This window comes from Glandiceps talaboti, chromosome 20 (genome assembly GCF_964340395.1).
Source record: "Glandiceps talaboti chromosome 20, keGlaTala1.1, whole genome shotgun sequence".
NCBI lineage: Eukaryota > Metazoa > Hemichordata > Enteropneusta > Spengelidae > Glandiceps > Glandiceps talaboti.
In genome coordinates this window covers 111,436-139,307 of record NC_135568.1, presented here as the reverse complement: position 1 = coordinate 139,307, position 27,872 = coordinate 111,436, and the positions used below count along the sequence as shown (strand labels likewise).

At 35.9% G+C, this 27,872-nt stretch overlaps 1 protein-coding gene across 1 annotated transcript; it reads right to left on the bottom strand.

Annotated features, from left to right (window-relative positions):
* Positions 1-133: 133 nt before the first annotated feature.
* LOC144450482 (alanine--tRNA ligase, cytoplasmic-like) lies at positions 134-26,745 on the bottom strand. Its single transcript, XM_078141104.1, has 18 exons — positions 26,409-26,745; positions 26,095-26,283; positions 25,288-25,433; positions 24,937-25,128; positions 23,356-23,500; positions 19,872-20,017; positions 18,874-18,982; positions 18,129-18,276; positions 16,563-16,690; positions 14,289-14,430; positions 12,708-12,877; positions 12,092-12,211; positions 6,766-6,906; positions 5,146-5,399; positions 2,920-3,274; positions 2,559-2,645; positions 1,748-1,861; positions 134-927 (listed from the first exon to the last, which is right to left on the bottom strand). The coding sequence occupies exons 1-18, from the start codon at positions 26,721-26,723 to the stop codon at positions 751-753; spliced, it is 3,078 nt and encodes a 1,025-aa protein (XP_077997230.1). The 5' UTR covers positions 26,724-26,745; the 3' UTR covers positions 134-750.
* Between the last annotated feature and the right edge of the window lie 1,127 nt (positions 26,746-27,872).

Below are 27,872 nucleotides of genomic sequence, written 5' to 3'. Positions count from 1 at the left end.
TCCAATATGAAAACACTGTCTGGAAACTGAGAGAGAAAGTTAGTTGGGATAATATACAATACTCAGAACAAAACAAATTCAACAAACCCTTTTAAAATTAACTTTATTTTTAAATACAATAGTAAACCTTAAACATAAACCTTAGATGCAAGTATCTGGTATGAACAGCATGATGGTGCTATACAACCTACAGCCTACTCAACCCTTAGACATAAATCTTAGATGTACCGTAAGTATCTGGTATGAACAGCATGATGGTGCTATACCTACAGCCTACTCAAACCATATAGACCTACTCCCCTTAATATCTAGTATATCACAAAAACAGTCACTCATGCCTATGTACAGATTATAAGTCACTTGTAATCATTTGACTATACAAATGTACTTGTGATCATTTGCATATTCATAAATCAATTATGACCAACTGCATATGCACATAGCACTTTTGATCATTTGCATATTCACATCTCACTTGTACCATTTGCATATCCATATATCATGTATGACCAATTGCATGTGCACATACCGTAGCACTTAGGATCATTTGCATATTCACATACACTTTTGATCACTTGGCTTATTCATATCTCACTTGTGATCATTTGCACATTAAAAAATACTTCATTTTCATTTTGCATGCAGGCTGCATGATCATGGTTTAATCAAGGTCACACTAGAGATGTAAATAAAAGATATACAATGAGGCAGGTAGCCATCAAAGTTCACTGTTGGCATATTTTGTAAACATCAAAGTTTACTGTTGGCATATTTTTCAGCTAAGTCTTTCACTTTCATAATGTTATCAGGACTGATAATCTTGGCTTGTAATCTTCCTACATCATCCTGTCCACCAGACTTTCCATCTACCACATTATTTATATGATCTATCCATTCTCCAGCTTTCAAACCTCTACTGATTGCTTCCTAAACAGTAAGCAAACAAAACAAAAATTGGACATAAAGAGAGATTAAGCACAGTTTATGAGAATAAAACAGTTTGAAATATCAGCTATGGACATTCTCTGCTGTTTTAAAGCCTACATGTACTTTGTTGGAGGAATCATAGATGTTGAAGAGAGTGGGACAAGAAACTGCTGCAAAACATCACAGTAAGGCAATTGTTCACACAAGTGATGTGGGTTGGAATTTAACTATTATGTTAATACCTTGACACTGTGAAGGACGAAATGACAGAACTCGGAATGTGACATTCCCATGCTCTGATGATGACATTAAAATTGGGTAAAAAGTTTTACATAATTATAGTTTTCTTTTTAACAATTGTCATTTTTCTAGCATAGATATATACTATTATGGTATGTACCAAGTGTTTGAATTTTTTTTTTAATTTTACTTGACTTTGTAACCCTTTTTAAGGGAAACTGTAAAATTTGTTGGTGAACTGCTTACACTGACCTGTACAGTAGTAATTGGCAGTGTGCAATTTGAGGTTTGCCCGCTGTAAAAGCAGTTTTAATTCACATTCCAAAATACATGAGTTTGACAGCACTTGCCTTCCTCAACAAAATTCATCTTGGCCTGGTAAAAATACCAATGAATTAAGTTCTTTTTATATCCCTATTTATACAAGAATATACTGCACAGTATAGACAATGTCTATGGATTAAAAGTGATACTATATTTCAACCCGCATCACTTCACGTGAAGTAAATGCCAGTTTCCTGTACCTCTCTCTCCAATATCTATGGTATAATAATTCCTAATGTTTTAACTTAGAGCCTACCTTGCTAGTGTAACAGATACATGACACTATATCTTCATCTCTATCAACACTATATAACATGATGGCTGCACTTGATGTTGTGTTTTCAAACTTGAATAATATCTGCTGCATCGTCTGAAAGTAAATCAAAATGTTCCAGTGATTACTTGCATTGGTATGCATGCATACTAGTGGTATTTGAAAGGCTGTGCACTACATATGTTCCAGTGATTACTTGAGTTGGTATGCATGCATACTTGTGGTATTTGAAAGGCTGTGCACTACATATGTACCAGTGATTACTTGCATTGGTATGCATGCATATTAGTGGTATTTGAAAGGCTGTGCACTACATATGTACCAGTGATTACTTGCATTGGTATGCATGCATACTAGTGGTATTTGAAAGGCTGTGCACTACATATGTTCCAGTGATTACTTGCACCGGTTTGTGCACATACTAGTGGTATTTGTACATTCTTTCATACCTGCATGCAAACGATATGTAAATGAGGGCAGTTGTCCTTACAAATCAAATGACTGCATAGTATGAATTTGAATTATTTTAGATAAAAATACATGTATGTAATAATAACAGAATCCCATGATGTGAAAGCCAGTGTGGCATACTTGGGGTATTTGCACTCATGATTGCAGTGTTTAACTGCTGCACCTTCACTCACTACGCTTATCAAAGCACGACTGCAGAGAACACTGCAAGCTCTTGTGGACATACCCTGAGTATGCCATACTGAGTCTGACACTCTTGCGTCATGGGGTTCCATCATAGCACTATACTGAGATATTGACTAACAACAATGAAATACAATACCTTGAGATTTGATCCAGCATCTATTTCTTCCACTATGATCTCCTTCCCTTGTAGATGTTTGGCTTTCTCCATGGAATTCCTTATTGCCTATAAAATATGAAACTTCAAAATATCTTACCCAGTAGGGCTTCTGGCTCGATAGCATTCCTTTGAATCTTTTCTTTGACAACTGTATGTGTTACTACTCTCCATTTACGAAGCTAGACAAAATAAAACTATTGTTGATATGGTAGATTACACAAGTGGGTGATAGTAGTGGTGCCTTTGTTGTAATTCTACATACATTCCAGTGCATCCATATCTTGTTTATTACTTCACTTGGTCTAGTATTCTATTGGCACACACAGCACTGGTGTCTTACCTCCTTTGCAGTCACTTTCTTCTTCTTCTTTTCTTTAATCCTTAATTTCTCCATCATTTTCTCCAATTCATTTTTCATATGTTTCTTTCTCCAGACTGGTATCAGAGCTCTGCTAATCTCATCCTGCAATTGACTTGCTTCATCATACAATGTTTTCATGGATATTTTTAAAGTTTCTAAATTATGATTAATTTGTGATTTTAGTTGATCTACTAGTGTTTGTAGGTTCTCATCCACTGCATCAGCCTCCCAACCCATTGGTCCAGTGATAGCTGTGATTCGATGTAGGCCACTACCAATAGCCCCCTCATCTGTGATGATAAATTTCCCAACATGCTCAGTCATGAGGACATGCCTGCAATCATAGAGAAAGACTTAGGTAAGACAGAAAAGTTTCTGCAAATGATATTTCTTTGATTATACACACATTTTCAATGCACTAGCAAAAACAAAACCAATACCAGCTATTTAACAAAGGAAAACTTTGGCCATGCATATGGCACATGATAAATGTATTGATCATGCATATGGCACATGATAAATGTATTGATCATGCATATGGCACATGATAAATGTATTGATCATGCACATGGCACATGATAAATGTCAGCAGTCAGCACACAACTACATGTACATGTAGATCATCAATAGTAGAAAATTAGAGTATATCAAGTTTTTAAAATACTTGTGTTTCTATGTAGGATTAATTTTTGCTTTAATTATGCAAAAAAATTCCCAACAAGAATAATTATGTGTTTTTGATAACATGCCCTCAGATAATGGGTAGGCAGGTAAGGATTTTATTTTATTGTAGTTCATTTTTTAATTGTTTTCATTTTTAAAAAATATTTTTTCAACCCAAAGAAAACCAATTGTTGATAGAATATTCTTATGTGACAGTTAATGAAATATGTACTGGCATCACTGGGGAAAGAAAACAGAAGTTCTCATCTATATTTCAGTTGGTAGTTACTTTTGTATCAACTACATCTGTGTTATTTCAGTTGGTAGTTACTTCTGTATCGACTACATCTGTGTTATTTCAGTTGGTAGTTACTTTTGTATCAACTACATCTGTGATATTTCAGTTGGTAGTTACTTCTGTATCGACTACATCTGTGTTATTTCAGTTGGTAGTTACTTTTGTATCAACTACATCTATGATATTTCAGTTGGTAGTTACTTTTGTTTCAACTACATCTGTGTTATTTCAGTTGGTAGTTACTTTTGTATCAACTACATCTATGATATTTCAGTTGGTAGTTACTTTTGTATCAACTACATCTATGATATTTCAGTTGGTAGTTACTTTTGTATCAACTACATCTGTGTTATTTCAGTTGGTAGTTACTTTTGTATCAACTACATCTATGATTTTTCAGTTGGTAGTTACTTTTGTTTCAACTACATCTGTGATATTTCAGTTGGTAGTTACTTTTGTTTCCACTACATCTATGATTTTTCAGTTGGTAGTTACTTTTGTATCAACTACATCTATGATATTTCAGTTGGTAGTTACTTTTGTATCAACTACATCTGTGTTATTTCAGTTGGTGGTTACTTTTGTATCAACTACATCTATGATATTTCAGTTGGTAGTTACTTTCGTTTCAACTACATCTGTGATATTTCAGTTGGTAGTTACTTTTGTTTCCACTACATCTATGATTTTTCAGTTGGTAGTTACTTTTGTTTCCACTACATCTATGATTTTTCAGTTGGTGGTTACTTTTGTTTCAACTTTCTTTTACTTTGGTTTCAATCCAAGTATATCAATCATATATATCATTCTAAGTTATTCCACTTAAACTATGAGTATTGAACTCACCCATAGCACTCTAACCAATGATTTTATATGATACTCAAATCATTTTATGACATAATTTTAATAATATATTCCACACTCTTGTTTTTTCAATTCATTTTAACTATCTATCCACCTCTAACACATTGTATAGACTTACGTTATCTTCTAAAAATAAACTCTTATAAATATGTATATTTTGTACACCAATTTCTTATAAATATGTATATTTTGTACACTAATTTCTTGCCAAAAAAATAGCTTGCTGATGAGTATCAATAATCTTACATTGGCAAGTTTAATAAATAAATGTTTTATGTGATGGGTCATATTGCAAACTGTTAAATAGTTACTGTCTGATCATTAGAGTGTGATAACAATGTTTGCAATAGTTGATGTTAAAACCACCTGTCATCACTTACGTTCCTCCACACAGTTCAACTGGTGACATATAGCCACCGGGACCAAATGGATTACTGACCAGTCCATTGACCGGAATACCAATGGATACCACATTAACAGGGTCTGGATAAATCTCACCAAAGACAGCACGTAATCCTTCTATCTTCATGGCATCCTCTAGAGACACTTCTTGTGAATAAATTGGTGTATATTGTTCAATTACCTCATTCACTTTGTCTTGGATTTCTTCTACCTGTGACATACTTAATGAGTCCTGAAATAAGATATCAACAACATACTTAGGAGGTTCTAATTCAAGATATCAACAACATAACTAGGAGGTTCTAATTCAAGATATCAACAAGCCATTGAGAATGACATAGTCCCCGCTATGATTGGGTTTTAAGGAATTAGCACTACTCTGATCACGCAACAACACTTGTGAACCTAAATCAAACAGACTTAAATATGTTGTGTCTGCTTGTCGGACATGGAACATGCCTACAACAATAAAGGATTGGTCGGGTATGGGGGATCATATCAATATGAAAATGGATATGCAAATGTATGTCATAGAACACTGTCCTAATACCAACTCTGAATGAGATCTGTTCAAGCATGTCTGAGTTATGGCTTTGGACATGGAAAATTCACAAACAAAATGGCTGCCAGGCAGCCATATTGGATCGTATCATGACGAAAATGGATATGCACATGTATGTCATAGAACACTGTCCTAATACCAACTTCGAATGAGATCTGTTCAAGCATGTCTGAGTTATGGCTTTGGACATGGAAAATTTGCAAACAAAATGGCTGCCAGGCAGCCATATTGGATCGTATCACAATGAAAATGGATATGCACATGTATGTCATAGAACACTGTCCTAATACCAACTTTGAATGAGATCTGTTCAAGCATGTCTGAGTTATGGCTTTGGACATGGAAAATTTGCAAACAAAATGGCTGCCAGGCAGCCATATTGGATCGTATCACAATGAAAATGGATATGCACATGTATGTCATAGAACACTGTCCTAATACCAACTTTGAATGAGATCTGTTCAAGCATGTCTAAGTTATGGCTTTGGACATGAAAATTCACAAACAAAATGGCTGCCAGGCGGCCATATTGGATCGTATCATGACAACAATGAATATGCACATATATGCCATAGAACACTGTCCTAATACCAACTCTGAATGAGATCTGTGTGAGCATGTCTGAGTTATGGCTTTAGACAGGGAAAATTCACAAACAAAATGATATCAACAACATACTTAGGAGGTTCTAATTCAAGATATCATAATGTACTTAAAGGGGAACAGAGGTAACTACTTTGTACCAGTTACTTCAGCTGATGTGTAGGGAGACATGAAATGTCACTTTCACCACCACCTCTACATTACACTGCATCTCTACAAACAAGAAAAATAAAATTATTAAAATCAGCCATGAACCGGCTCACTATACACTGTGTTAGGGAATTCTGCATATTGAAGCAAACAATGAAGGTGCCTAATTACTAATGTTTAAGTAGCACCTCAATGGCTTGCATACCCAGAATTCCCTCCCCTAGTGTGTAGCAGGTCAGTTCATGGTGAGACAGACAGAGAGACAGAAAATATATTGACTCACAGCATAGGAGAAATCAAATCTAAGTTTATCAGCAGCTACCAATGACCCTCCTTGTTCTATCCCATCACCTAGTAGTGTACGCAGTGACCAGTTTAATATGTGAGTTGCTGTATGGTTTCTCATTAATTCAAGTCTTCTCTCCTGGACATAATATAATAACAATGATACACATTTATAAAGTGCCTTCCACAATGAATGCCATGATCATAGCACTGTACAATTATTACCCCTGGCACAGACCTATAACGGCACAATGGTCCTGAATAGTAACTTCCTGAACTCCCCTGTAAGTGCATAGGATTACAGCATTCACATTGCAACCTTTATCCTACCATGTCCCCAATTATACACCTTTGTTGGCTGAGGCACAATCATGATTCAAAGCTTGCCTAAGGACTTTAGCCATTCAGAAACAAATGATAACAGAGATGCTTGAACTTAGAACCTGCAGAGTCCAAGTTGACAATCAAATTCTAACCATTCGACCACCAAATAGTAAATATTACAAAGTTGAGGTAAAATACATGAGTGTACATTTGTTAGTACATACCATTATTCACAGCTAGAATCACTATAAAGCCAACTTCTAAGCTATCAATAAGATATGTATAATACTACTGTCATGTAAAACTGTCCTTATTGTCTCAATGAGTTTGCATACATCATATCACACAATATGTGTTAGACTGTCAACAATAGTCTTGACTTTTTTGTAATTTATCTTTAATACTATTGTTGCTGCTGAAACTAACTGAATTAAAACATTGGACATTCGATGAAGTCAAGACGCTGTTCTAACCCACCATACTTTCATTTTTATGAATTATTCGTGAGTGCCCTTGTTCATTAATTTTGCATAACAAAACAAATGCAGCATTTTTGCTTGCATTAGACTACACAACATGCAATATGATGTTCATTGATATAATGCACGTTACAGCATAGATGTATCTCACTAATAAATACATGGTTTATAAACAACTGTTCTAACCCACCGTACTTTCATTTCTATGAATAATTCATGAATGTCCCCTGTATATTTGCCTAAAAAAAAAATTTGTTGCATTTTTGTGTGCATGAGATACTGTCCCTGGATGACATGGCTTATGGCAGGTGTATAGGTCATTTTTGTTTACTTTTCATTCAAGACCATTGTTAGGTTGTCCACCAAGATTATGTTAATACTATGCTAATTTGGTAAAAGAACGCATAACACTGATGACTACTAGGAGTACATATTTATGTGTTCGAATTTGATACTCAGTGAGTAGTGCATGCTCTGTATAGAATGTGCACAGTACATTCTGATCATTATATCGCATATTATAGGTTATGTATAAACACACCATTAGTAATAAATAAAAAACATTTCAGAGGGTTTTTTAGGAATATGACAAAATATAATCTGCATCTGAATACAGACTGGTGTATACACTGTACTAATCTGTACATTGTGGTGTATACACTGTACATTGTGGTGTATACACTGTACTACTAGTCTGTATATTGTGGTGTATACACTGTACTACTAGTCTGTATATTGTGGTGTATACACTGTACTAGTCTGTATATTGTGATGTATACACTGTACTAGTCTGTACATTGTGGTGTATACACTGTACTAGTCTGTACATTGTGATGTATACACTGTACTAGTCTGTACATTGTGGTGTATACACTGTACTAGTCTGTACATTGTGGTGTATACACTGTATTACTAGTCTGTATATTGTGGTGTATACACTGTACTAGTCTGTACATTGTGATGTATACACTGTACTACTAGTCTGTATATTGTGGTGTATACACTGTACTAGTCTGTATATTGTGATGTATACACTGTACTAGTCTGTACATTGTGGTGTATACACTGTACTAGTCTGTACATTGTGGTGTATACACTGTATTACTAGTCTGTATATTGTGGTGTATACACTGTACTAGTCTGTACATTGTGATGTATACACTGTACTACTAGTCTGTATATTGTGGTGTATACACTGTACTAGTCTGTATATTGTGATGTATACACTGTACTAGTCTGTACATTGTGGTGTATACACTGTACTAGTCTGTACATTGTGATGCATACACTGTACATTGTGGTGTATACACTGTACTACTAGTCTGTATATTGTGGTGTATACACTGTACTAGTCTGTATATTGTGATGTATACACTGTACTAGTCTGTACATTGTGGTGTATACACTGTACTAGTCTGTATATTGTGATGTATACACTGTACTAGTCTGTATATTGTGATGTATACACTGTACTAGTCTGTATATTGTGATGTATACACTGTACTAGTCTGTACATTGTGATGTATACACTGTACTAGTCTGTATATTGTGATGTATACACTGTACTAGTCTGTATATTGTGATGTATACACTGTACTAGTCTGTATATTGTGATGTATACACTGTACTAGTCTGTACATTGTGATGTATACACTGTACTAGTCTGTACATTGTGATGTATACACTGTACTAATCTGTACATTGTGGTGTATACACTGTACTAGTCTGTACATTGTGATGTATACACTGTACTAGTCTGTACATTGTGATGTATACACTGTACTAGTCTGTACATTGTGATGTATACACTGTACTAGTCTGTATATTGTGGTGTATACACTGTACTAGTCTGTACATTGTGATGTATACACTGTACTAGTCTGTACATTGTGGTGTATACACTGTACTAGTCTGTACATTGTGGTGTATACACTGTACTAGTCTGTACATTGTGGTGTATACACTGTACTAGTCTGTACATTGTGATGTATACACTGTACTAGTCTGTACATTGTGATGTATACACTGTACTAATCTGTACATTGTGGTGTATACACTGTACTAGTCTGTACATTGTGGTGTATACACTGTACTAGTCTGTACATTGTGATGTATACACTGTACTAGTCTGTACATTGTGATGTATACACTGTACTAGTCTGTACATTGTGATGTATACACTGTACTAGTCTGTACATTGTGATGTATACACTGTACTAGTCTGTACATTGTGATGTATACACTGTACTAGTCTGTACATTGTGATGTATACACTGTACTAGTCTGTACATTGTGATGTATACACTGTACTAGTCTGTACATTGTGGTGTATACACTGTACTAGTCTGTACATTGTGGTGTATACACTGTACTAGTCTGTACATTGTGATGTATACACTGTACTAGTCTGTACATTGTGATGTATACACTGTACTAGTCTGTATATTGTGATGTATACACTGTACTAGTCTGTACATTGTGATGTATACACTGTACTAGTCTGTACATTGTGGTGTATACACTGTACTAGTCTGTACATTGTGGTGTATACACTGTACTAGTCTGTACATTGTGATGTATACACTGTACTAGTCTGTACATTGTGATGTATACACTGTACTAATCTGTACATTGTGATGTATACACTGTACTAGTCTGTAAATTGTGGTGTATACACTGTACTAGTCTGTACATTGTGATGTATACACTGTACTAGTCTGTACATTGTGATGTATACACTGTACTAGTCTGTACATTGTGATGTATACACTGTACTAGTCTGTAAATTGTGGTGTATACACTGTACTAGTCTGTACATTGTGATGTATACACTGTACTAGTCTGTACATTGTGATGTATACACTGTACTAGTCTGTACATTGTGATGTATACACTGTACTAGTCTGTATATTGTGGTGTATACACTGTACTAGTCTGTACATTGTGATGTATACACTGTACTAGTCTGTATATTGTGGTGTATACACTGTACTAGTCTGTACATTGTGATGTATACACTGTACTAGTCTGTACATTGTGGTGTATACACTGTACTAGTCTGTAAATTGTGATGTATACACTGTACTAGTCTGTAAATTGTGGTGTATACACTGTACTAGTCTGTACATTGTGGTGTATACACTGTACTAGTCTGTACATTGTGGTGTATACACTGTACTAGTCTGTACATTGTGATGTATACACTGTACTAGTCTGTACATTGTGGTGTATACACTGTACTAGTCTGTAAATTGTGATGCATACACTGTACATTGTGGTGTATACACTGTACTACTAGTCTGTACCGGTATATTGTGGTGTATACACTGTACTAGTCTGTATATTGTGGTGTATACACTGTACTAGTCTGTATATTGTGGTGTATACACTGTACTAGTCTGTATATTGTGATGTATACACTGTACTAGTCTGTACATTGTGGTGTATACACTGTACTAGTCTGTACATTGTGGTGTATACACTGTACTAGTCTGTACATTGTGGTGTATACACTGTACTAGTCTGTACATTGTGGTGTATACACTGTACTAGTCTGTACATTGTGGTGTATACACTGTACTAGTCTGTACATTGTGGTATATACACTGTACTAGTCTGTACATTGTGGTGTTCATACTACTAGTCTGTACATTGTGATGTATACACTGTACTAGTCTGTACATTGTGGTGTATACACTGTATTACTAGTCTGTATATTGTGATGTATACACTGTACTAGTCTGTACATTGTGGTGTATACACTGTATTACTAGTCTGTATATTGTGATGTATACACTGTACTAGTCTGTATATTGTGGTGTATACACTGTACTAGTCTGCATAGTGTGGTGTATATATTGTACTGGTCTGTTCACTGTGATGTAAACACTACTAGTCTGTACATTGTCGTGTATATACTAATTCAGTACAGATACAACTGCTGACATCAGACCATGGACAAACGGAACCTTTTCACCAACAGTGAAAGTAAACAATTGAATTATATCAATAACACTTGACTCAGCATGTTGGAACAGCAGAGACTTGTATTACACACCATGGTTTGATAAGAACACTTTTATGGCCTCTTTATGAGTAAATGAAATGCCAGGTGAACTGGAAATTTGTAAAGTGGCCATACAGCTGTCCTTATCAAATGATGGAATGTAATACAAGTCTCTGTACTTCCAACATGCTGTGCCAAGTGTTATTAATCCAATTCAGTTGTTTACTTTCCTTGTTTGTAACAGGTTCCATTTGTTGTGATGTTGGTAGTTGTAATCAAAGCTATATACGTCTAACCAAATGTGTTACAACTAATCAGAACCACAATCTATGACTTCCGGTTGTATGGTGAACCTACGATCTAGGATTCAGAAACAAATACTTCACAAGCAAAACCCGGAAATATGAACCCAAGGCCTTGCAATCCTAAGTTGACATGGAGGACCTGCAGTACTGTAAAATTTAACAAATCATCTATGGGGTGAAGTATAAGTAGTACATGGGAAATGTTTGTACCTCATCAATGAATAATTTCATCCTATCTCCAAGAGAGAGTGATGTCTTTGCAGTTCCTGAGTGAACAATATAGCCACCATACACTTGTACATTGTCAACCTCAAATGCCACCTGTTGATCCTGTAGACACCAAAAATAAAGTTCAAAATATAAACTTTTTTATATTATTTCAAGGCATTAAACCCAGAACATCCTAGATTTTCTGATTATTGCACTTTTCATTGCTCATATAAGTATAAAGCCATTGATTTATTTCTAAGTATACCAACTGAAAGAAAGAAGCCTTCAATGAGCTCTTTAATTTAGTACAGTATAGACATATGGCACGAAAGTCAAAGTGTCTGTATGTGTCAAAATGACACAACAGAATTTTTGTAAAAATAATGTACTTTGATGGTGGCTACTTCCATAAAGTTGTTATTTTAGTATTTCAATTCACTTCAGTTGCAATATGTTAACTTTGCTAATGGCTGATATATTACCTTGTCCCAAGTTTTGGTGATACCCACCATCTGTTATTTACGCTGTCCCAAGCTTTGGTGAAATACCCATCATCCATAGATCTTTAACTTGTCCCTAGCTTTAGTGAAATAACCATCATCCCATAGTTACTTACCCTGTCCCTAGCTTTGGTGAAATACCCATCATCCCATAGTTGTCCACCTTGTTCAGCATAGAAGCATGTTTTATCAAGAATAATTTGACATTTCTGACCGATATCCACAGTGTCAACCAACTCATTGTTGACTTGCAAAATCTCTATATTTGCTCTTATTGATTCAAAATCTAGAAGAAAATCAGAATTTTGTTGTTCCAAGTTAAACATTTAATCTTCAAATAAATATTTGCACGTACTTTAAATTTGTGACCATGTCTGTACACATAATGGTTTGACTAAATTTTGAGTCATTCATTTCTTTCCCCTTTTATTTGTGGCTTTTCTTTTTTGTCTACTTGACCAAGTATTTTTTCTCTATCAGAATTCTATTTCATCTATTTTTTAATATTTTTGCATGTTTGTCAAGATGTTTGAAGGCCTAAATGGAAAGAATGGTTTCAATTGAGTGAGTACTATAACCAATTTCAACTACCCTGAATAAATATTCAGTTTTTATTTACAATCCATAAAATCCAAGTAAAGTGATTCTGACTGTGTGCCAAACTCATTAATAGCATTCACATCAAGTGTACAATAACACTTTTCTGATATTATATAGTACAGGTCAGAAGGCATTTCCTGTTTTTATTAGGACAGTTTTGGTTCACTCATCCATTATTTTGCACCAAGGACAAAATAATGGATGGGTTAACCAAAGGTTAGTTAGGGTGACTGTTGGTTGCATTGTAACAGTGACAAGGTGGGGACAGTGCCATAGAAGTAATTAACAAGCTTCGGACAGTTTCATTCATGGGTTTAAAGCATTAGTTTCTTTCAGAGATTAACAGTATGCAGACACTTTCTTTATGTAGAAAGTGTCCCATTAAAGTGCCCGCTAAATGAAATTGAGAGCACAGTTGAAATTGAGAGCACAGTTGAAACAATAGGGACGAGTCAGAGAGTATAACTTTCATTATAAGCTTAGTCTGTGGCTCTTCTATCTTCTGTAGTGAATTTGTAAATAGTGTTGTCCGCTAAAGCAACAGAACTTAGTGGGCTTAAGTGAATGAATGGTAACATCATATCAGAACTGTATATTTACTATGAAATTCACATTACCAGCATGAACGAAATAGACACAATTGTGATTTGGAAGATAAACTCAATTGATAAGACCCCTGTATATAAACAATTACACTCTTTGGAAAATTAAATTGAAACAATCAACATCAAGTGTGGTATCTGACAACAGGAGGTCGTAAAATACAATGATTAAACCGAGATACCACTGGGCTGAGCTAATATTTTGGGTGATTGAAACTATACTTTACATTTCATATAAAAACTTGTGTACAAAGTGGAATTGATTGTGTGGTACACAGTGGAAACAATTTACTTGGGTGTTACTGGTTGTATTGATTAAAACAATTCACTTGGGTGTTACTGGTTGTATTGATTAAAACAATTTACTTGGGTGTTACTGGTTGTATTGTTAATGGAAACACTTTACTTGGGTGTTACTGGTTGTATTGATTAAAACACTTTACTTGGGTGTTACTGGTTGTATTGTTAATCATATTATTTGATACATTGTCATACCATAGTTGCCCTCTTCATCACAATCATAGTCATATTTATAGCTGTCATCAGTAGGTGTCACATGCCTTGCCTTCAGTTCACTTAAATTACCAGCATCTAGCAGTACATGGCTACGGTTCTTAATCCCACCCAGAGATGTTATCTGATGAAATAGATAATAACAAGTCTTAGCAGGAAAGTAAATAACAACAAGTCTTAGCAGGAAAGTAAATAATAACAAGTCTTAGCAGGAAAGTAAATAATAACAAGTCTTAGCAGGAAAGTAAATAATAACAAGTCTTAGCAGGAAAGTAAATAATAAGTCTTAGCAGGAAAGTAAATAATAACAAGTCTTAGCAGAAAAGTAAATAATAACAAGTCTTAGCAGGAAAGTAAATAATAACAAGTCTTAGCAGGAAAGTAAATAATAACAAGTCTTAGCAGGAAAGTAAATAATAACAAGTCTTAGCTGGAAAGTAAATAATAACAAGTCTTAGCAGAAAAGTAAATAATAAGTCTTAGCAGAAAGGTTATGTAACAGAAAAGTCTTACATGTTTGAAGACACACATTTATATTGCATGTGTTATAAATTGGTATCTAAAATAAGTCTTCTTTGTTCAAAGATATACACCCCCACCCCCACACATTTACATTGTGTGTGTTATTAATTGGTGTCTAAAGTCTTCTTTGTTCAAAGACATACACCCACCCCCACACTAAAATGAGTCTTTTTTATTCAACAAAATAGTATATCTTTCTGCACCAACATTAATGTTGTGTTCATTGGTATCAAACATGAGGCCTTAAAATGACCCAACCTATTATGTTGGTCAATAAGATTATATACATAGCAATGTCTATTCATAACATGAAGTAATGTTAATTGATCTTTGGATAAAATGCTAATTAACCAGAAAATAAATATTTTTATCAGAAAGCCTATCTCTGATAGTTGGTATAGACTACTGAACAGTGTCCCCATATACAAAATCGTCAAAGTTTTGAGAAAATTGTTATTATTTGACCTTGAAAATGAAGGTCACAGACATGTCTAATGTGAAAGATTACTTCTGTAAACATAGATTGTGTAGATGTTAACACCTGTATGGTACTGTATTAAAGCAGGTCCAACATCTCTTTAAGTAAACTCATATTTAGGCATCAAACCTTCCTTTCTTGGCACTATTATCTCCAAACTTATACCCAGTGTGAAAATTGATGAAATAGAACCACATGATGCATGAATGCAAATAGAAAATACATTTATATATACCAAATATATCTTTGGTTACAGTTGTAGCTCATACAGCTTTACACTAAGGCCAGTAAGGGTGGTACAACTGTAAGTAGGTAAAATCTACCTGAGTACCCCAGTCATTTTACCAGGTTCCCAACCAGTGTTTTTGTTAAAGGTAGTAAGTAGGTAAAATCTACCTGAGTACCCCAGTCATTTTACCAGGTTCCCAACCAGTGTTTTTGTTAAAGGTAGTAAGTAGGTAAAATCTACCCAAGCTACCCAGTCATTTTACCAGGGTTCTCTATCAGTGTTTTTGTTAAAGGTGGTAAGTAGGTAAAATCTACCCGAGTTCATGCACCAGTCATTTTACCAGGGTTTCTTACCAAACCTATGGTACAATGTATTGGAATCAATGCCACTTTTACCACATTCCCCTTTCTGTTACTAGGGTTCCCCATTCTAAGCAAAATGCTGAAAACTGGTGTCACACAGTCCAATAATGTTTAATCCACATTTATTTAACAAATTTCATGATGAAATACGCCTGCATGTTCACATACTTTGGTGTACATGGAACCTTCATGCTGTCATACATGTATGCAATATACAATGTTTTTTGGCATCATACTTTTGTAAAAAAAAACATAGCATTTGTATGCACTGATGCAAGTTATGTAATACTACTGTAGAAAACATAAATTGGTTGCCTTCATTGTGAATATAATCACCCTGTTCTCTGGATAGTATAATCACTGCAAGAGGTTGAGTGTGGGTACGTGAGAAAACTTGCTATCACTGCATGAGGTTGAGTGTGGGTACGTGAGAAAACTTGCTATCACTGCATGAGGTTGAGTGTGGGTACGTGAGAAAACTTGCTATCAATGCATGAGGTTGAGTGTGGGTACGTGAGAAAACTTGCTATCAGAGATGCCACCCTATTGTGAGTGTCATGATATCAATGTCTATATAGCTTACATCAACATGTTTTAGTGTATGTAAATTTACCAATAGCTTTATTTTCATAGTAGTAATATAGGTCTGTACTAGTTTATTTTACCTGGTATGATTTTTCCTTCTCCACTTCATATTCCTCCATATCTACTTGTATTCCTTTCTCTTCTGCCATGAGTATAGTCAAATCAATAGGGAATCCAAAACCATCATGCATCTTCCATGCCACAGTACCTACAAATTATAAATAGTAAAATTAATATGTTACACAGGCACAGGTTGTGGTGATGTAAAATGACCAGAGTATATACTCCATATTTTCTGTCCAAAGACAATAACTTGGCTTGAACATAGTATAAAACTAATTAGTTGTGGCTACAAGTTGATTATGCCAAACTTGGAACAATAATAATCTTTCTCTATACTGGATATTTCTTTAAGTATAAACCCAAGAAGTACAGTGAGGGCGATCCCTTAGGGATTCAGTGTTATGCAGGAGGAAATTGGAGTACCTGGGGAAGCCTGCGCTGTTTGGTAGAGTCAAACTGAATGACACTCGTCGTTCGAACCCCGACCACAGTGGTAAGAGGCAAGTGGTTTAACCAATCAGCCACCGACAACTCTCATAAATAAACAAGGTTTATTTTCATCTTCAACAATTTTCCATATCAAAACTAACTACAATAATTGACAACACAACATGAATAATACAATGATTGTGTAAAACTATGAACTCATATCGACATCACTTTCATACATCAAGGTCACATCAAACACGACAAGCTCAAAACTAAGACATACAACTCAACCTATACATACAACATGCCATTCAGTGGTGTCTTTGACCCACAACTCAACCTGTACATACAACATGCCATTCAGTGGTGTCTTTGACCCACAACTCAACCTGTACATACAACATGCCATTCAGTGGTGTCTTTGACCCACAACTCAACTGGTACATACAACATGCCATTCAGTGGTGTCTTTGACCCACAACTCAACCTGTACATACAACATGCCGTTCAGTGGTGTCTTTGACCCACAACTCAACCTGTACATACAGCATGCCATTCAGTGGTGTCTTTGACCCACAACTCAACTGGTACATACAACATGCCATTCAGTGGTGTCTTTGACCCACAACTCAACCTGTACATACAACATGCCATTCAGTGGTGTCTTTGACCCACAACTCAACCTGTACATACAGCATGCCATTCAGTGGTGTCTTTGACCCACAACTCAACTGGTACATACAACATGCCATTCAGTGGTGTCTTTGACCCACAACTCAACTGGTACATACAGCATGCCATTCAGTGGTGTCTTTGACCCACAACTCAACCTGTACATACAGCATGCCATTCAGTGGTGTCTTTGACCCACAACTCAACTGGTACATACAACATGCCATTCAGTGGTGTCTTTGACCCACAACTCAACCTGTACATACAACATGCCGTTCAGTGGTGTCTTTGACCAAACTACATGACAGGAGAAAATGTACATCAAGTATATATAGTCCAAAGTATATTAGACAAAGTCACACTGACTAGACCAGACAGACAATGTCAATCTAAATAGACAACATCACTCTAAATAGACAGCCTTTTTCTGATAATGTGGGTGTTGACACTTATATGGTGCCCAGCAACAAATCTGAACACACCTGGCAGGATAGGTTCTCTCAATTTCTTGATTTTCTTATCAAGAAATCTTCGTCCTTCTTTCAGTAGATTAAGAAATTGTTCCTCTTCTTTGTTGATAATATCTATGACTTGCTGTGGATTGTTAGTCAGTTCTGGGTAAGCATGACCCTGCAGTATAGACACAAGGTATTACATGTAATTTAGTTCAAAGATTTGTCATCATTACCTGACTATCAACAACCATGAGGACAAGACTACCAAGTAAGCCTGGTGGTGTATTCAGTATTTCAATACCATGCTTACCAGACTGTCAACAACCACTGGGACAAGACTACCAAGTAAGCCTGGTGGTGTATTCAGTATTTCAATACAATACTTACCAGACTGTCAACAACCACTGGGACAAGACTACCAAGTAAGCCTGGTGGTGTATTCAGTATTTCAATACCATACTTACCAGACTGTCAACAACCACTGGGACAAGACTACCAAGTAAGCCTGGTGGTGTATTCAGTATTTCAATACAATACTTACCAGACTGTCAACAACCATGAGGACAAGACTACCAAGTAAGCCTGGTGGTGTATTCAGTATTTCAATAGCATACTTACCAGACTGTCAACAACCACTGGGACAAGACTACCAAGTAAGCCTGGTGGTGTATTCAGTATTTCAATACCATACTTACCAGACTGTCAACAACCACTGGGACAAGACTACCAAGTAAGCCTGGTGGTGCATTCAGTATTTCAATAGCATACTTACCAGACTGTCAACAACCACTGGGACAAGACTACCAAGTAAGCCTGGTGGTGCATTCAGTATTTCAATAGCATACCTCACTGCTCTCCTCATAAGTCGTTTTATGATGTACCTGAAATACAATATCACATGATTAGTAATGAACATAATGTCTAAAATATAGTTTTCAATGGAATGCTGCTATTTATAATGTAAAGTAAACAAACTAATACTTGTAGTTCTGCCGATATACTTTTCTTAGGGAGGATCATTGTTGAATTGTTTTTACTTGGGAGTTCTGAATATGTTGGCTTTTGACATTAATTTTGTAATTTTATTATTATGTATCTTACTACATGGCATTTCATGAGATGTCTTTTCTTTTGCCTTGGTAGAGGTAATTATGGGATGTCTTTTGTCTTTTCTTTTGCCTCTGTAGAGTTAATTATGGGATGTCTTTTCTTTTGCCTCTGTAGAGGTAATTATGGGATGTCTTTTCTTTTGCCTCTGTAGAGGTAATTATGGGATGTCTTTTGTCTTTTCTTTTGCCTCTGTCGAGTTAATTATGAGATGTGTTTTCTTTTGCCTCTGTCGAGGTAATTATGGGATGTCTTTTCTTTTGCCTCTGTAGAGTTAATTATGAGATGTGTTTTCTTTTGCCTCTGTCGAGGTAATTATGGGATGTCTTTTCTTTTGCCTCTGTAGAGTTAATTATGAGATGTGTTTTCTTTTGCCTCTGTCGAGGTAATTATGGGATGTCTTTTGTCTTTTCTTTTGCCTCTGTCGAGGTAATTATGGGATGTCTTTTGTCTTTTCTTTTGCCTCTGTAGAGTTAATTATGAGATGTCTTTTCTTTTGCCTCCGTAGAGGTAATTATGGGATGTCTTTTCTTTTGCCTCCGTAGAGGTAATTATGGGATGTCTTTTCTTTTGCCTCTGTAGAGGTAATTATGGGATGTCTTTTCTTTTGCCTCCAGGCTAGTGATAGGTTATTTATTATCAAAGCTTGGCATTCTTTCTTACTCTTGTTTATTGTATCCTGGTTTCACACCATCAGTGATGGTGACAGTCAATGTCCTGGCATGGTCAGCTACTACTCTATATGCCATGTCTATCTTGTCACAATCAGCTGATCCAACACGCCCCATATACGCTGGAGCTCCACTACCCTGACATAAAAAAAGACAACTTGTACACATGAAAAACACAGGAAAAATGATGTAGGTTTGAGCTCCGCTACTCTGTGAACACATGAAAAACACAGGAAAATTATGTTCTTTCATCAGAGGTTACAGTTGTCACAATGCTAATTTCGTTAGAGGCCAAAATACATAATCTTTTGCTTTTCTGATAATCATGGTATATTGTAATGGAATGTAAAATCTTAACTTTTGTGTATACATGTTGTACTGTGTTAACTTTGGTCTATACATATTGAACTGTGTTAACGTTGGTCTATACATAGTGTACTGTGTTAACTTTGGTCTATACATAGTGTACTGTGTTAACGTTGGTCTATACATAGTGTACTGTGTTCACTTTGGTCTATACATAGTGTACTGTGTTAACTTTGGTCTATACATAGTGTACTGTGTTCACTTTGGTCTATACATATTGTACTGTGTTAACGTTGGTCTATACATAGTGTACTGTGTTCACTTTGGTCTATACATATTGTACTGTGTTAACTTTGGTCTATACATATTGTACTGTGTTAACTTTGGTCTATACATAGTGTACTGTGTTAACGTTGGTCTATACATAGTGTACTGTGTTCACTTTGGTCTATACATAGTGTACTGTGTTAACTTTGGTCTATACATAGTGTACTGTGTTCACTTTGGTCTATACATATTGTACTGTGTTAACTTTGGTCTATACATAGTGTACTGTGTTCACTTTGGTCTATACATAGTGTACTGTGTTCACTTTGGTCTATACATAGTGTACTATGTTAACTTTGGTCTATACATATTGTACTGTGTTAACTTTGGTCTATACATAGTGTACTGTGTTAACTTTGGTCTATACATATTGTACTGTGTTAACTTTGGTCTATACATAGTGTACTGGTGTTAACGTTGGTCTACTGTGTTAACTTTGGTCTATACATGTTGTCCTGTGTTAACTTTGGTCTATACATATTGTACTGTGTTAACTTTGGTCTATACATAGTGTACTGTGTTAACGTTGGTCTACTGTGTTAACTTTGGTCTATACATGTTGTCCTGTGTTAACTTTGGTCTATACCTATACATAGTGTACTGTGTTAAATTTTGGTCTATACATATTGTACTGTGTTAACTTTGGTCTATACATAGTGTACTGTGTTAACTTTGGTCTATACATAGTGTACTGTGTTCACTTTGGTCTATACATAGTGTACTGTGTTCACTTTGGTCTATACATAGTGTACTGTGTTCACTTTGGTCTATACATATTATACTGTGTTAACTTTGGTCTATACATATTATACTGTGTTCACTTTGGTCTATACATAGTGTACTGTGTTCACTTTGGTCTATACATAGTGTACTGTGTTAACTTTGGTCTATACATATTGTACTGTGTTAACTTTGGTCTATACATATTGTACTGTGTTAACTTTGGTCTATACATATTGTACTGTGTTAACTTTGGTCTATACATATTGTACTGTGTTAACTTTGGTCTATACATGTTGTACTGTGTTAACTTTGGTCTATACATAGTGTACTGTGTTCACTTTGGTCTATACATAGTGTACTGTGTTCACTTTGGTCTATACATAGTGTACTGTGTTCACTTTGGTCTATACATATTATACTGTGTTAACTTTGGTCTATACATAGTGTACTGTGTTCACTTTGGTCTATACATAGTGTACTGTGTTCACTTTGGTCTATACATATTACACTGTGTTAACTTTGGTCTATACATAGTGTACTGTGTTAACTTTGGTCTATACATAGTGTACTGTGTTCACTTTGGTCTATACATATTATACTGTGTTAACTTTGGTCTATACATAGTGTACTGTGTTCACTTTGGTCTATACATAGTGTACTGTGTTCACTTTGGTCTATACATAGTGTACTGTGTTCACTTTGGTCTATACATATTACACTGTGTTAACTTTGGTCTATACATATTGTCCTGTGTTCACTTTGGTCTATACATATTGTCCTGTGTTCACTTTGGTCTATACATATTATACTGTGTTAACTTTGGTCTATACATAGTGTACTGTGTTAACTTTGGTCTATACATATTGTACTGTGTTAACTTTGGTCTATACATATTATACTGTGTTAACTTTGGTCTATACATAGTGTACTGTGTTAACTTTGGTCTATACATATTGTACTGTGTTAACTTTGGTCTATACATATTGTCCTGTGTTCACTTTGGTCTATACATATTGTCCTGTGTTCACTTTGGTCTATACATATTATACTGTGTTAACTTTGGTCTATACATAGTGTACTGTGTTCACTTTGGTCTATACATATTGTCCTGTGTTAACTTTGGTCTATACATATTGTACTGTGTTCACTTTGGTCTATACATATTGTACTGTGTTCACTTTGGTCTATACATAGTGTACTGTGTTCACTTTGGTCTATACATAGTGTACTGTGTTCACTTTGGTCTATACATAGTGTACTGTGTTAACTTTGGTCTATACATAGTGTACTGTGTTCACTTTGGTCTATACATATTATACTGTGTTAACTTTGGTCTATACATAGTGTACTGTGTTCACTTTGGTCTATACATATTATACTGTGTTAACTTTGGTCTATACATAGTGTACTGTGTTAACTTTGGTCTATACATAGTGTACTGTGTTCACTTTGGTCTATACATAGTGTACTGTGTTAACTTTGGTCTATACATAGTGTACTGTGTTCACTTTGGTCTATACATATTATACTGTGTTAACTTTGGTCTATACATAGTGTACTGTGTTCACTTTGGTCTATACATATTATACTGTGTTAACTTTGGTCTATACATAGTGTACTGTGTATCTTTGATAACACACAATTATTACTGTTATATCGAGTAATGGCAATAATTTTCTTGGTTTTTCATCATGGACATATTTGCTTCATTGTCAAAATGTTATAAAATGTAAATGTCAAAATAAACTTAACAACCTTTATTCATACTGGATAGTTCAGTCTTTAAGATTATAAACTAATCTCACAAGAATTCCTGGAAAGGCCAACCCTCATTCATTCAAGTACTACTGGCATTGTTTGGCAGAGTCCAACTGAATGACACTTGTTAATTATAGTTTTTACAAATTTTACCAAACCCTGACTGCTGTTTGAATCCCAACCACGGTAATAAGAGGCCAATGGTTTATTTTTCAGCCACTGACAACCTTGAACATGCATCTTCTTTCAACAAATTTCTGATTGCATGTATTTTTAACCTTTTTTTCACTTTCTACACTTTTGCTACCAGATCATTGTAATTTTGTGAAATAAATACAATATGATCAAATTATGCAGATTACCTTTTGAATGGCTTGCATAAGAGGTTGAAATAGATCAGTGTCATAGTTAGATGTTACTCCCTGTATTACAGATACCAATCTTTCTAATCCCATACCAGTATCTACATTATGTTGTGATAGTGCTTTCAAACTGCCATCTTCTTCTCTGATTGATTGATAAATAAATAAATAAATAAATAAATAAATATAATGACAATAATAATAATACTGTGTATATTCTGGATAAATATGTCTCTCAAGAACTTCAGAGAGGGGTGACCCTCAGTGTTGTTCTATAGAGTCAAATAGAAGTCCAGTGAGGGGTGCCCCTCAGTGTTGTTCTATAAAGTCAAATAGAAGTCCAGTGAGGGGTGACCCTCAGTGTTGTTCTATAGAGTCAAATAGAAGTCCAGTGAGGGGTGCCCCTCAGTGTAGTTCTATAGAGTCAAATAGAAGTCCAGTGAGGGGTGCCCCTCAGTGTTGTTCTATAAAGTCAAATAGAAGTCCAGTGAGGGGTGACCCTCAGTGTTGTTCTATAGAGTCAAATAGAAGTCCAGTGAGGGGTGCCCCTCAGTGTTGTTCTATAAAGTCAAATAGAAGTCCAGTGAGGGGTGACCCTCAGTGTTGTTCTATAGAGTCAAATAGAAGTCCAGTGAGGGGTGCCCCTCAGTGTAGTTCTATAGAGTCAAATAGAAGTCCAGTGAGGGGTGCCCCTCAGTGTTGTTCTATAAAGTCAAATAGAAGTCCAGTGAGGGGTGACCCTCAGGGTTGTTCTATAGAGTCAAATAGATGTCCAATGAGGGGTGCCCCTCAGTGTTGTTCTATAAAGTCAAATAGAAGTCCAGTGAGGGGTGCCCCTCAGGGTTGTTCTATAGAGTCAAATAGATATCCAATGAGGGGTGCCCCTCAGTGTTGTCCTATAGAGTCAAATAGAAGTCCAGTGAGGGGTGACCCTCAGTGTTGTTCTATAGAGTCAAATAGATGCCCAATGAGGGGTGCCCCTCAGTGTTGTTCTATAGAGTCAAATAGAAGTCCAGTGAGGGGTGCCCCTCAGTGTTGTTCTATAGAGTGAAATAGAAGTCCAGTGAGGGGTGACCCTCAGTGTTGTTCTATAGAGTCAAATAGAAGTCCAGTGAGGGGTGACCCTCAGTGTTGTTCAATAGAGTCAAATAGAAGTCCAGTGAGGGGTGCCCCTCAGTGTTGTTCTATAGAGTCAAATAGAAGTCCAGTGAGGGGTGACCCTCAATGTTGTTCTATAGAGTCAAATAGAAGTCCAGTGAGGGGTGACCCTCAGTGTTGTTCTATAGAGTCAAATAGAAGTCCAGTGAGGGGTGACCCTCAGTGTTGTTCTATAGAGTCAAATAGAAGTCCAGTGAGGGGTGACCCTCAGTGTTGTTCTATAGAGTCAAATAGAAGTCCAGTGAGGGGTGCCCCTCAGTGTTGTTCTATAGAGTCAAATAGAAGTCCAGTGAGGGGTGACCCTCAGTGTTGTTCTATAGAGCCAAACAGAAGTCCAGTGAGGGGTGACCCTATAGCCATTTCCTTTAGAAAACATCTGAGTCATCTCTATCCATCGATGAGGAGGCACCTGCTATTACTTACCTGTTAAACTGTGGAAAGACAAGATTCCAAATTTCTAGAACATCTGGGTCATCATTATTGACCAATGAGGAGGCATCCCTACCACCAATTCTGTCATAGTGTATTTCACTGCATACACCACAGGGTCCTGTGTGTCCCATCTCCCAGAAATTTTCAGTCATACCACATGGAATAATTCTATCCTCTGAAACACTTCAACACATAACAAATAAATATGATGAAAACTAGAACTTAAACTTAATAACTATGCACAATACACTACATATTTCACAGTATTCAAAAGTTCATAAAAATATAACTGTGTACATGTACTCATATGATGTCATGTACGTTATCTTAAATATTTCTTACCCCATATTTCTCCAGATATTTTGACATTCTGTATCAGCAGGAAGGTTTAGATATGGATTACCACCAAAATATGTGAAGTATAACCTATCAGCTGGTATGTTATAAACATTGGTCAGTAACTCCCATGCCATTTGACAGGCTTCCTCCTTCAACAAAATTAAAATGAGATTGCGTTAGACAGTCCATGAGCTAAGAAAGCGAAACCTGTTTCTTTATTTTTTTAAAAACCTTCCACTGTATAAATCTTGGCAACATGTACAATAGATAAAACTGGACGCTTTAGGTTATCTATTCTAACTGAACCAGTAAAATGTTTGATTATCTTTTTGTACACCACTAATACCATTTTAATTTCTTTAAAAGTTCTGTGATATTTACATGGAAGAAAACAAAGATACAAAAATATTGACACTAGTAATAGTAGTATAACTTAAATTTTAAATATTTAATTTTAGTCCCTTAAACCCTATAAATTGTCTGTGATAGGCAGGAATTGGCTTGATTTGATAAATGCCCCCCCCCCCCCCCCCGAAGGTCATTGGTCAAGGTCTCAAAAGATAGCTTGCCTCTCATAATTTTGGGGTAGACATTTGAATGGATGTTTGTGAACTCCGCGCTCATTGTAAACCTATTTTAAGGCCAAGAAAAAAAATTGTTTTCTGGTGAGTTTGAATCACTTAAATACCCTGCCTCGGTCTTCTTTTTTCTCGTGTTTGTCCAGCCAATGCAGAGTGCAAATCCAAGGAACCTCTGTATTTATAGTTCAGTTGTGCTAAAAATGATAGTGATGGCCATGTAGACACCTACCTTGAAATAATCCCCAAAACTCCAACTTCCCAGCATTTCAAAGAACGTATGGTGATAAACATCTTTACCGACGTCATTTAAATCATTGTGTTTGCCTCCAGCTCTTACACACTTCTGACTATTGACAACTCGTCTATATTTGGCCATTGGACTAGTGGGATGAACAGTGCCTTGAAATATACTCTTAAACTGAAAAAAGTAACATGGTATATTGGTATAGTCATGATAGTGTGAATGATTCAATAGTAACTTTGCTTCATTGTTTTTAATAATGAAAACGTGGAATGTACCACCGTGTGGAGGAATATACCAACCTGATTCATGCCAGCGTTAGTAAATAACAATGTCTTGTCATCTCGTGGTAGAGTTGATGACGATGGTACAAATAAGTGTTCATGTCTGTCTCTGAAATAATCTATGAACAGTCGCCTGATTTCACGAGATGTAAACGATCCCTCAGTCCTTGGGCTTGGTACATGGCTACAGCTCGAGCTCCTGGCTATGGGGTGGAATCTAGCAGTCCGTTCGCTAACTGGTCGGTCATTTACGTCATTAAGTGAGAATATTGGTCTAGAAAAATAGGACCGTAGCTTCCGACTCAAAAAAGAGCGTTTGTATACACGAGCCATCACGTATGAACATTTCAGCTCCTGGACGGCGCCATCTTTGTCGAACTGTCTTGCAGCGGGCAGGAGGTTGAATATGATTGGCCCAAAGCACGAGTAATTTTGCATACATGTTTACCGATATACCCAGGGTATACCTACTAGAGCCCTCTACTATGGTTTACCACAGTCACTTAGCAGCTAATATTCTATTCCACGATGACCATAATACAAAATAATGGCGTTACTACGTGTTAACAATATTCAAAAAATACCATCGCCGGTGATTGCTCCGGAAAATATTAGTATCGCCGCGCCGGCGACGATATTTTTTGAATATCGTAATACCTAATATTATATTAAACCCTGATTAAACATCACCATTTTGTATTATGGGTTGATATACTGGAATATAATATTAGCTCACAAATGACTGTGATGTATACAATGCCTTAGGACACGTACCTTTAATAAAAATGTACTCTAGAATCTATCCACATGACAATGTACCCCATCTATCGGAGTATCCACAGGTACTCGAATCAATGTGTAGAAAAAAAATGTATTGTATATAAATAAGACTTATTTACATCCATATTTTTTTTTTAAATCATACACATTGATTCGAGAACCTGTGGGAGTACCTATGTCACTCGTGAGCTATAAATAGTATGAGTATTCTATTCAAGTATGGTCATACGGCTAAATGTATTCGTGTCACACAACAGTAATACATACATGGTCAACATATACTGGTTATGAGAGTAAAACAAAGTCACCATGTGCCGAGAGTGTGATGACCACTTCACCGTGTAAAATCACTTTTGTAAATTACATAGTAAACACTTGGTATTCAAATGAAAAAAAGTTGCGGTCTGTCAATAACCTAATTTGCATACAATGAACTGCGTCGACCTCAACCGAAGGATGTTTACAGCTGGAAAAAGCCAGGGGGAAAACACTAACTTGAGTGAAAAGCCTTGCTATGTTGACTTTGAGACGACATATGAACAAGTTTGATATGAAAAGACGCCTTTACTGCGGTTCCAGTCGAATCATGTATAGGTATGTCAATTAATTAATGTTACTAAAATACTACACAAGTTACAATATTCCAACAAATTGTAGATGTCTTGATAAGTTTAAAAGATTTTGGAGATAAAAGTTATGCAA